This window comes from Eptesicus fuscus, chromosome 22 (assembly GCF_027574615.1).
Source record: "Eptesicus fuscus isolate TK198812 chromosome 22, DD_ASM_mEF_20220401, whole genome shotgun sequence".
NCBI classification, from domain to species: Eukaryota; Metazoa; Chordata; class Mammalia; order Chiroptera; family Vespertilionidae; genus Eptesicus; species Eptesicus fuscus.
In genome coordinates this window covers 15,432,682-15,444,892 of record NC_072494.1, presented here as the reverse complement: position 1 = coordinate 15,444,892, position 12,211 = coordinate 15,432,682, and the positions used below count along the sequence as shown (strand labels likewise).

The 12,211-nt window shown below is 55.5% G+C and overlaps 1 protein-coding gene across 2 annotated transcripts in view; it reads left to right on the top strand.

The window, feature by feature from the left end:
- The window catches only part of KCNN3 (potassium calcium-activated channel subfamily N member 3), a 138,076-nt gene that overhangs the window by 30,461 nt on the left and 95,404 nt on the right, over nt 1–12,211 (top strand). For both annotated transcript variants that reach the window (XM_008155743.3, XM_054712075.1), the window contains exon 2: nt 11,233–11,328. In XM_008155743.3, the coding sequence (XP_008153965.2) occupies nt 11,233–11,328 (96 nt within the window). The remainder of the gene's footprint in view (nt 1–11,232; nt 11,329–12,211) is intronic.

Below are 12,211 nucleotides of genomic sequence, written 5' to 3'. Positions count from 1 at the left end.
GCATGGCTTGCCCGGTGCCTCGTTGCTGGAACTGACGGCACCTCAGAGCCAAAGGTGGGCAGGTTGGCAACAGTGTGTTGCCAGAGAGCCAGTGCAGGGGAGAGAGACACGGGAGTGCCAGGTTTGTCCTATTAATAGCCCGTGTTTGGGCTCCGCCACTTCTGTCAACATCGTCCATCACGTCCAAACAATCGAACAGCCGGTGCCAAATGTCTAGGAGTTAACAACTCGGGCTGTGCCGAGTTTCTGAAAAAAACACACACAAAAAAACACACACACAAAGAAAACACGGTATTTCCACTTCTCAGGCAGCTCTGAAACGCCAGTTGTTCCATGCCAACTGGTTATTTTTCCAGACCATTTCCCTTTATTTGTGTTGAGGCTTTTATATGTCTAAGCAAAAAGAAGATAGAGAATCTGGAGCAGGTAACTATTATTTCTGATTTGCCCTTGACGGAGCCGTATCAGAAATGTCCGTTCCCCGAACCTGGACTGAGTGTTTGCAAAGGGGTTGGGAAGCAATCAGGCAAGGGTCCCCGCCCCTTTCGGGACCGTCCAGCGCAGGAACAGGCAGAATGGGGACAAGGGAACAACACCGGCCCCGCCCTCTGACGCGGCAGGGCAGCGTTAGCCCTTGCCGTCACTGCCCGTGGCCTTGGGTAGGACAGAGCCCTCTCTGGCCCTCGGCGTCCTCGCCTACGGAACGGGGGGAGTTGGACCAGACAGCCTAGGAGGCCCCTTCAGCGAAGCCCAGATGTTGGGCGGAGCGCTTGCCGCCTCACGTCTATTGGCAGGCGTGTGGGTGTGGAAGCCTCGGGAAGGGGATGCTGTCCGCAGAACGCCACCCTGGGAAGCCGGGGAACGTGGCAGGGGAAACACAGACAGGGCTGTTCTTTATCGGGGGGCTCCCAGGCCGCCTTCAGGGGTGTCTGTGGGGGCGCCCAGGCGACTGTTTTTCTCACCATATGGGATTTCTGTGCAACGTAAAATTTTCACTTGCCCCAAACACTGCCAGGCTCGGGATGGTTTTGCCCCGTGTGTGGATGAAGATGGGTGTGCCTCCGGGCAGCAGGCGGGGAGCGGAAAGAGAGGTCCCCCCCCCGGAATTCTCTGAGGAGGTTGGGAGGTACAGGTGAGGTCAGAGGCAGGGGCTGCGGGGAGGAAGAGGGGGGACCAATTGGAGGAGGTGATGAGGCTAAGACGGAGGGTGGGGTGGTCTGTAGGCCTCACCTTGTGTCCTTAAAACCAGCACAGGTTTCCCGGTGGCTATCGGTGATCAAATCGGCACCCTTACTTCAAGTTGCCCCATCCGCAGGGGCATTCACCCAGTCTGCTGCCGTTGGGTGACCACAGCTCCTGCAGAGAAGCTGGGAGGCTGGTGTGTGTGTGTGTGTGTGTGTGTGTGTGTGTGTGTGTGTGTGTCCTGGGGCAGGATGGGGAGAGAGGAGTCCAGGCCTGGGCAGGTTCAGTTCTAGCCAGAGGCCCAGGGAGCACGCACAGCTTCCTGCAGTGCAAACACGCTTTCCTGTGGTTTTATTGGTTTGGGGGTCAGGTGGGTTTTAATAAGAGAAAACAAAATGACTTCCAAGTAAGCCATCCGGAAGCACAATTGTTTGTTTCAAACGTTCTAGACTATTTAAGAGGATGGAGGCTTCTGCAAGCTGAGGGAATCGGGGCCGTGGTCTTGGCGAGGGAAGCAGCGGATCCGTGCAAGGGGAGCCCCTCGTGGGGATGGCAAACGGAGCAGCCCGCTGGCAGGGCTCTGCCACACCAGCGTGGGGCTGAGCTAAGGTGAGGTGGTTCCTTGTCACTCAGGACCCCTCGCTGCCAGGATGGATGCTGGGGCCCGGATGAGAGACCTTCGGTATGCGCCTCTCCGGAGATGCAGGCGTGGGTTGGGACCTTCAGAATGAGATGCACAGTGACAGGCGTTCATCCATCGAAGCTGGAGGAGGCTGCGGAGTGGTGTGATTGCTGACCGGCCACGATTAGGTAGCCTTTAAGTCGCCTTTTCGCTCCAAGATTCCGGGGCTCCGCTGCTTATGCTTGACTGCCTGTTCACCAGCGTCTCGCAAGGCTGTGATGGCGGAGGGCCGCCCCAGCCTTCTGGGCTTCTTCCTCCTGCCCCCAGAGCAGCGATGCTCACCCCTGGCCTGCGCATGAGAATCACGGAAGTATTGTGAAAGGTCAGTGCCCAGGCCTCACCTGCAGAGGTTCTGACGTCACTGCTCTGGGATGAGGCCACGGCCCCTCCGTTCTAGAGTGGCCTGGGCTGTGGGTGCCTGGCAGCTTCCATCCCACCCTCATCCTCCCCGGTGTGTGTGGGGGGAGACAGCCCCTTCTGGTTTCATTCTGTCTTGGAATAGAGCTCGGAAGTCTGAGGCTATATTTATCCCCCCACATCACTCACCCCGTGGACCTCGGTTAAGTGCTTACTCTGTGTCTGGAAGCGTCTCGGGAGGGCATGTCCAGCGGCCTTCAGAAGGACCTCATCTTGTCTGCTTCTCTGTCCCACACGTAGCACAGTGCCTGGCACACGGCAAGCACGTGATAAAGCATGGCACGAAATCCCATGGGACCTTTGCCGATGCTGTAAGCAGGGCAGGAACACAAATGATCAGCAAGCACGCCACAGAGAATGCAGGGGAGACCAGCTCCTCTCGGCTCAGACCTTGTGAAGGAAGCCATCGTTTGAATTGGAGTTATGTGTGTGGCCAGAGGGGTGGGGACCCGTCTGGCTTGATATTTTGGTAGCCTGGTCTCCCGATGACCTTTTCTCCTTCCTTGAGGCATCACGCCACGGGAGAGCCAGGGCCCACGGAGGATCACGTCCTCTTGATTGGCGTCCTGGTCACCGTGCTGGCGTCACTAAACGTCAGCAGGCCCGAATGCCCTTGTTATGAGCTGCGCGATGGCCCTCACCCACCAGGTTCCATCTCCTCCGGGAGTGACAGAGCAGAGGGCCGCAGAGCAGGGCCCCGGCCAACCTGACTGTGAGTTTTGTTTTGAGACCATCGGCTTCCTTCACTCCCCAACATTTCCTGCCTGTCTCCACCCCAGGCCTGGCCAGGCCACACTTACAGTTGTGATGCAGACCCCAGCCCTGACCTCAGGGTTAACGGAGACGCCGCTGGGGCCTCGTCGGGGAGCAGGTGAGATGGGCATTCGTTGGGCCCGGAAGGCTGGGCCTGCAGAGCCGTAGTTCTGATGACTGACATCCGTGTGTCGTGAGGCTTGCTGGGTGGAGAGAACACGACCTGGGGTTCGAAGTTGCCGGGGTTCGAATCTGGCCTCCGCCTCTTCCTTGCTCGGGACAGTGGGCGAGTGACTGCAGCTCCCTGGGCCTCTGATGGGGCTGTTCTGAGGATGAAACAATGGCCGCAGCGCCTGGCCCACGGTGAACACACATGAAGCTGTTATTTCCACCAGGGCCCGTTAGTGTTCACACATTTGGAATTTCAGGATGGAAGTGCCTAGCTGCCTGACACATCTCAAAATTTCACTCCCTTCACTCACACATTCAATCTTCAATAACATTTCTTGACCTGCTCTGCACTGGGCTATCCTGGGTGCGGGGATGTAGAGGTGGACAAATGAAACGGAAGAATCCTGCCCTTGGGGGCTTCCATCTTGGTGGGTGAGTGACAGCGAACATCAGTGGGTAACTGGGGCTTAGATGGTGATAGTGTTGTGGCCACCCCAGCGGGGAGAGTGGCTGACCCGGTGACACCAGGCGCGGTCTGTTGGGGGGCCGAGGGGGAGGGTTGGGGGTGTGGCCTAGGCCAGAAGAGTGGGGTGCTTGGTGCTGAGGTCACCCTGTGTAGCATCTCGGCAAGGAACAGAGCTCCCAGCTGAGATGAGGGGACTGAGGATGGGGCTCCGAGATGCAGCCTCCCAAGGGCAAAGGTCAGCACCCCCCTGGTCACTGTCAGCTGGCTCCGAATGTCCCGGGCGGCGCCTGGGACACAGCGGATAGCGTGGGCGGTTTCTCCGTGGCTTCCCGCACTGGGAACATGCCTCATGCCTTCCCCAGCCGTGGGCGGGGCGGGAGCCGGCGCAGAAGCTCCCTGTGAGGTGACTCAGATGTAGGAAAGGCAGCAGGGATGCTCAGCCCCCTCTCCAGCCCCTGGGACCTGGTGAAGACCTGCCCTCACTCACACGGCGGCGAGTAGCCAGGCTTGGCGCTCACTCGAGTGGGTACTGAGCAGGAGAGCGCCTTAGACCCCTCCTCTGTGCAGCTCGTGCGGAGAGCCTGTGGCCTCCGTGAGTAGCATCTTGGGTTAGTGCCTGACCCAAGATGTAGGGTCAGGCCTGGCCAGCAGGGCTCAGTGGTTGAGTGTCAACCTATGAACCAGGAGGTCATGGTTCGATTCCCGGTCAGGGCACATGCCCGGGTTGTGGGCTCGATCCCCAGTATGGGGCGTGCAGGAGGCAGCTGATCAATGATCTCTCTCATCACTGATGTTTCTCCTTCTCTCTCTCTCTCTCTCCCCCCGGCTCCCCTCTCACTTTCTCTTTCTTCATCTCTAAAAAAAAGTGTAGAGTCAAGTTCAGCTTCAGCTACTTCTCTAGGGTCACCTCCTCTGGTCACATGCTGGTCATTCAGGAGCCACTTACAGGTCTTCTCTCTCAGCCTGGGCTTCCTGTCCATTTCTGACTGGCCCAGCCCAGTCCTCCTCCAGGCCCTGCTCCCTGCCCCTTCGCCTGCCTGGTGGGATTCAGGCTCAGCAGGCGGGGATGGGGGCTGAGGAATCCCTGGCATTTTGCAAGCACCCAGCACCGGGCCTGGGCAGAGTAGATGCCAGTCAATATGTACGTGGGAATGGATGCTCGGCCCACGGAAGGCGGCCACAGGTGTCCTCCTGAGAGGCTGGGAGCCCCTTTGTAAATTGTCGCAACCCTAACGTGCTGACCTCAGAGGTGCATTCATCCCCGACTCCTCACCGGCACTGACATCTGTGCAGCAGGAGAGAGGGTGATCGGCGACACAGGAAGGTGGGGTTTTCCTTGTGTGGAAAAGAGTAAGTTTTTTTTTCAGGTGCATTATCCTATTTCACCCTCCAACACCCGCGAGGAAGGCGAGGCTGCCCTGTTAGACCTGGCTGCAGAGAGGGAAGCAGGCCCCGGGAGGGCAAGTGACCGGGCCAGAGTCACGCGGTCAGTGAGCAGCGCAGAGGTGGCGTTCTGACTGGGCTGTCGGTGTTCTGACCTTAAACCCCACGTCATTTAGAAAGGGGCCACGGCAATCGAGGGAGCCACCGTGTTCTGTTTGAGGAGTGAGTTTTGCTGCTGACCGTTCCGCACTCACAAGGTCATCGTGCGCAGAAGCGCGTGGGAAGGAAAAGAGCAGGACAGGGGAGGACGTGTGCGTGTCCCTGTGACCCGTGTGCATGCCGCGGCCCGTGTGTGCCAGCGCCATCGGCTTAGCTGAGCTTCAGGGACTATTTTTCCTGGAGGGACCAAGGCCCAGAAGGGTGAAACGGCTTATCCAAAGCCAGGCATTTTCCCTGGAGGGCCAGGGCCACACTCCAGAGCCCTCTTGGTTACAAAGCACCCTGGGTTCTTGGAACTTGTTCCTTCTCAGGCCTCTCGGAGATCCTTCTGAGGCCCCAGGCCCGGTCTCCCCTCCCACGGTGACAGCTTCCCCTGTGTCCCCGGCTCTCAGGTTGCGCAGTCCACGGATGCAGAGGGTCTGAGTGATTCCGCTCTGGGCCACGAGTGACCAAGATAGGATTCTGGTGACTGACTTCTGGGAAGAGCCGGGCTGGCCAGTCACTCTGAGGATGCCAGGAGGTGCCATGGCTGTCCTTACCCCAGGCCGCTGATGCTGAGAGGCTGAGGCTGAGGCTGAGATGAGCAGGAGGGCGAGGTGTGCAGAGAGTGGCTGAGGAGGAGCGATCATGAGAGAGGGCAGCGTGAGAGCGGGGAAGAAGGCAGGGGCTTGGCGCTGCTGTGGAAGCCCAGGTGGAGGGCGGAGCCCCCTCTCCACAGGGAACAGCAACCAGGATGGCGGTCTGAGCTGCCAGGGGCCAAGGGGCTGGTTTTAATTTGCATAACATTAATTAGCAAGAGTGACTAATTAGGACAAGCATTACCAAGTCACAGTATTAAGCGGATGCTGAGTATCCATCCATTTTGGAGCCTCTCCATGAAATTGAAGGAAAAGCTGACCTCACTAAACAGAAAAGATTTCTAAATCAATCATTTCCCGATTGAATGCACAAAACGTAGCTCTTAATTCAGTAAATACTGACTTTAATGGTATCACCTTTTTCTCTTTTGGGGTTCCAGCCAGTGACAAAATCATGAATGGGCCACATACGTGCTCACACACACACATGTTGGGGTCCTCAGCATGGTTGGGGAAGGCCCCTGCACACGCTTCCCCCGGTTAAGATGCTATTTCACTTCTGTTCCGTGCCTCTCAGGACTCTGCCTGCAAGCATAGTTTTCTGTTCTTTTCAAATGTTCCAAGCAATAAAACACACTTAAGACTTCAGTGTCTCTGGGAAGATCTACCGTCATCATTACCGTTCTGGCCAGTCTTTGGAAGCCACGGGCAGGCAGGAGAGCAATTTATACGGCTGGCTCAGGAGCCGGGAGCACACTCCGTCATTCTGCACCGCTTCGGGGGAGGACGGCCCGGGGCAGTCTGAGGGCCTCACTGCAGACACGGGGGGCCGGGGGGCATCATGGGGTGTTGGTGCGGGTGTTGGTGTGCGCAGCGTGGAACCGGGAGGCAGGCAGATCTGGAGTCATCCCAGCTTCATCAGTCCTGCCTTTGCCATTTGTTGGCACATTCTTGGACAGATTAATGTCTCGGAGCCTCGGTGTCCTCCTCTGTAAAAGTGGGTTGGCGATGCCCACCTTGCACGGAAAGCCCACCAGTAGTTAGTTCTTTATCACGGATGTTGTCATCGATGAGAAATCACAGATCTGTGAAGGGCTGGCTGATGGCCTGGAGCAGAACAGGGACCACATGAATGGGGGTGTCTTAGGGTTCACCCTCCCACTCGGTGGCACCCCTGATGGCTTATCGCCAGCCTCCACTAGAATGACGGGAATTCACTATGTCACACGGAAGCCTAGTTTGTTTGAAGGAAGGGGAGAAGCGTGGTATATAAGAGAAAATCTGGCATAGAGCTAAAATCTGGGCTAGTTGTGTGACCTTGGAAAAGTCATTTTATTTATTTCTCTATTAGTAAAATGGAGACTGTGACCTCGTCTGTAGGGTGTGGACGGAAGTTAAATTGTGTAGTAGGCATCGTCTGGGGCTTGGTACACAGTCAGGACTCAATAAATGTTAGGCAAAAATAAAAGTACTATTACTAAGTAATTTCAGGAAGTACTTCTTTATTTTTTAAAAAATATTTTTATTGATTTCAGAGAGGAAGGGAGAGGGAGATAGAAACATCAACAATGAGAGGGAACCATTGATTGATTGTCTCCTGCACACCCCCTACTGGGTTTGACCCTTGACTGGAATCAAACCCGGACCCTTCAGTCCACAGGCCAATGCTCTATCCATTAAGCCAAACCAGCTAGGACACAGGAAGCACTTATTAAACACCTTCTGTATTCAAGCATCAGTGGTGATATGGTACCAATGTGTTTCCTAGACTCTCCATCTCTCCCTGGTAGGAGCGAACAGACGTGTGCTGAGAGTTGAGCACCCTGCCTACCACTTTAGAGCATGATACTGTATTTTCACCATCTTTTTTTTTTTTCTTACATTAAAAGTGAAAAATTGAAAACTAATTGGGAATATACCATATATTCAGTTTCGGGGCCTGGGTTTTTCACTTGATATTACATCCTGAACCTTCCCTCACGTCTTCAAATATTCTCTATAGAAATGCTTTTAGGTGTCTGCATAGTGTTCTGTCACTGGCTATTCTTGAATTTACCTACCCACCCTACTATTTTGAGCATTGAGGAGTAAATGACTTAAAAATGACTCTTATCTGTTGAGATAGAATTCCTAAGCATTCATGTGTATTAAGGGTGATTATTCTGTTGTTGAAAAGTCCTGAGCTGCAGGGGACAGGGGTTGACCAGTTGGCCGTAGGACTCCCAGCCCTGTCCCTCTCTTTTGGCCCTTGGAGGGAGGGAGGGGGGCAGAGCAGGTGCGCCAGGTGCCCCCAGGGCCTAGTGTATGGCAACTAATTAGCCAGCCCCGAGTCGCTGTCATCACCCAAGGACCATATCCATTTCAAGCTTCATTGGAGTTCAGGCAGCAAAGAAAAGATGGTCATGAAATATTTATCCAAAAAGAAAACATTTCTAGTCCAGCCAGAATTATTTGACATGTTTCCCAGCTATTAAGAATGGTTGATGGTCTATTTTTATTGACATGTGATAGAGAATGCAAGGAAATCTGTAAAGTAGCGAGTGTTGCGGCTGACCCACTGCACAGCTCATCTCCCTACGGGGCTGGAGCTGGCCAAGGAGGTTGCACCATTCAAAACCATGGAGCAGGTAGGAGTTGCCTCTTACGTAAAGGCTTCAAGTTGTAGAACAAAAGGAAGAGGCTGAGAGGAGAGGAGACACCATCTGGCCCCCTTCACCTCTTCCTCTAAAGATGATAGAAATAGACTTGGATAACGATTTCAGTTAATTTCTGCCAAAGGAAATAAATTAGAGGTTGAAATGTGCGGCTGATCCCACACCCCTCCCCGGGGAGGCTTGATGCTCCCCAGACGCCTTCAGGCTCCTTTGAGAAGAAAGTTATGGTCACTCCTGGCTCAGAAACGTGGTGAGCTATTCCCAGTTGCTTCCTGCAGGGAGTTCAGTCTCACCCTACAACAGCCCACGTGTCCCTGACCTCACTGCCTGATCTTCCAGTCCCATCCCGGCCCGTGGCTTGGGTCATGTTTCGGGCATCAAGGGGTGCTTTCGAAGACCAGAACCTTCTCCGGGACTGGAACTGAGGTCTGTTTGGCTTCGTGCCCGTAATGGGAGCAGCACACCACCAGCCCCCGTACACGTGTGCTGCGTGATGGCTGCAGGCTGCTCTTCATGAACTTGTGGGTCAAGGCAGCGGCTTCTGTTTAGATCACTGTCTGGGCAGCGCACAATGGAGACCCTTCCCCACAGCTGGACAACCCCACACGGTGTAGGAAGTTAGCGTTCGTGCATAAGCCACATGGGTAGCGTCTGGTGGGCAGGGCCTCTCTGTAAATGTCTTAGAGCATCTAGGACACTGTTGGGCCTGTAGTAGTTGCTCAAGAAATGAGAAGTGGTTGAAATGGTCATGAACGAAAGAAACAATGAATGAATGAGCGACCTCCTTAGTTCTCCCTTGGGTTCCCCAAGTGCTGGTTCTTGCCTGGCATAACGTGGGCCCCAGGAACTGTATCAGATAAATGACTAGTAGATGGAAAGACATAGGGGAGGGTTGTTTTCATTCCGTCTCGGCCTGCAGAGGGCGGTGGGAGCGTGGGTTTGGGCAGGACTCTAGTGGTTGCCCTATTGGACAACACTACCCAACCCTGCAGCCCCCAGCCCCCTGTCACTCTGTCTCTGAAAGTTTTCTTAAAAAAATTTTTTTTTAAATTATTGATTTCAGAGAAGAAGGGAAAGGGAGAGAGAAAGAGAAATAGAAACATCAATGATGAGAGGGAATCACTGATTGGCTGGCTGCCTCCTGCATGCCCCACACTGGGGATTGAGCCTGCAACCTGGGCATGTGCACTGACCAGGAATTGAACCTTGATCTCCTGGTTCATAGGTCGACGCTCAACCCCTGAGCCATGCCCTCCAGGCTCTCTGGAAGCTTTCTGAACAGGGATGTCTCCCTCTCTTGATTCCCCCCTCCCACCCCGGGTTTACTGTACGTTTCACCAGGCAGTTAATCATATCCTACTTTTGAAATACCTTCCATTATGGTCGTAAGCGGTTATGGGGGACACTTCTCAGAGGGCGTTCCTGCTGTTTCCCAGGGAGAGAGGTCCCGAGGGCTTGTGGGAGTGCCCCCCCGGGAGTCAGAGGCCTCGGCTGTGAACTTGGCACAAGCCTCTCTGAGCATTTGCCGTCGTGTCTGTCGAGTTGGGGTAGAGGCCAGGGCCGTGGTGAGGATGGATGAGAACGGGTGTGTGAAAGCACCTTGTCCACTGTAACGTGCTTCATGAAACCAGGCGCTGCTTGGACCCCATCCCTGGGAGTACAGGGGCTGTTTCTTGTGTGACATCCATCTCTCGGGACGCCCGGGCTCCGGCCTCTCACCTGCTACCTTCGCTCAGGCTGCGCTCCTGTCTTCCTTCGGGCTTTCCAACGCCCAGGAAGGCACGGGGTCGCCCTGCATTTGTAGAGGAAGCAGAGTAAATGGCAGTGGGAGCTGGCCTTGACACAGCCAGGCACCGGTCCAGCCCTTCGCATGCACACACGTCCGTTCTTTCTCACGGCAGCCGCACGAGGGAGGTTGTCCCCACGAGGCTCACGAGGCAGCCGGGCAGCCTGAGGTCACTTAGCTAGTGGCTGTGTCAGGGTTTGGACCCACAGGCGGCCCCCTAGAGCTTGTGCTCCCAACCACGGGGGTCCTGTAAGCTCCCCTGGGGCTGGGAGGCTGCAGTGAAGGCCATGCAGCCAACCTGCCTCCCCCACCCCCCACAGGGGGCCCCCTCAGGGCCCTTCTCCTGCCCAGGACCCCTAGTTAGTGGCTCATGTGCTCAGCCCCCTTCTCCCTTCAGTCGCTCTTCTGCCACCCTTGCCTCCCTCCCTGCCCTTGACCTAAAACAGGAGATGAGAGCAGCTGCCACGACATTCTAATTCATTCCTGAAAAAATTCTGCACGGTCAGAGAGAGAGGGACCGCCGGAATCCTCTGGCTCAGGTTTGTTAAGAGAAAAGAGAGGCCTCAGCTGGCACAGTGTTGATGCCCAAACCATATCGTAGCAGCACCAAAAAAAAAAAAAAAAATTATGTTCAAATGACTTATGAGCACGGAGGCAAAAATTCTAAACAACACATCACACTGACTCTAGTCACATATAACAAAGGTGATCCATCACCCCCAAGCAGCGTTCATCCCAGGGAGGCCGCAATGATTTAGCCCTGAGGACAGAGGCCGGGCTGGGAGCCGCAGCTGAGATGGCGCGGCTCAGGGCCCAGCCTAAGGCAGTTTCTGGTGACAGTCCCCCCTCTGTCCCCAGGGCTCCCCCTTTACATGGCCTCCGAGTAAAATGGGCCGCCCCATTCCTGGCCCTCGGTAATTCTCTCTCCGTTTCTCCCGCAGGATTCCATGTTTTCGTTGGCCCTGAAATGCCTTATCAGTCTGTCCACCATCATCCTCTTGGGTTTGATCATCGCCTATCACACACGTGAAGTCCAGGTAGGTGCCCTGGGCCCTTACCCGTCAGGCGGTGGCCATTTCTTTCGGCAGGCTGAGCCTGTCCTCACCCCAAGTCCACCCCCTAAGCAGCTCCTCGGGGGATCTCATATGGCGGTGTCCAAGATCGTGGCTCTTCCGTTGGTTTGGACGCTCATGGCAGAGGGGACTGGGAGGCTGCCCTGTGGCTTTAGAACACGGCGACATCGTCTTCACTGGGGGATCCCAGAGGCCAACGTGGCTCTGTGATTTAGGGGGCCGTCTGCTCGGAATACGCATTTAGTGTCACGGCACTGTTGGAACATGTGAGCCTCTCCTCCTCTGAGAACCCTATGCGTTGCTTTGACTTCTCACTCTCGCTGGATCCTTTCTGAACTTGAGTCACAGAATCCCCCCAGTGAGACAGACCTGTCTCGTGTCCTCCTACATGCACGCACACACACACACTGCACCGGATACCACCAGGAACCTGCATTTCCATGTGCTGTAGACTTGACCCTGTCCAGGGGGTGCTCAGGAGTGACTTGGCACCCAGAGAAATATTGGCCGGGCCCCTGGGGTGCACTTCCAGGTGGGAACATTGCTCGCCCTGGGCTGGAGAGGGCAGGCAGGAGTGAGCAGATCTGTGGCATCTTCTGTGACTATGGGTCTCCCCCCTCACGGCCCTTCAGGGTGGCCTGCTCTGCGGGAGCTGGGCATCCAGGTGTTCTTTGTCCCACACGTGAATCTGGGTATAACCCCGGTCCTTCGGCTGGAGGAGCTCAGATAGATCCACCTCTGGGCAGCAGCAAGAGACCGACAAAGACCAGAACTCGGAGTCAGAACATCTGGGGTCAGGGCTCCGCCATGGCCTCTTCTCACAGTGTGTGTGGCCAGCCCCGTGACC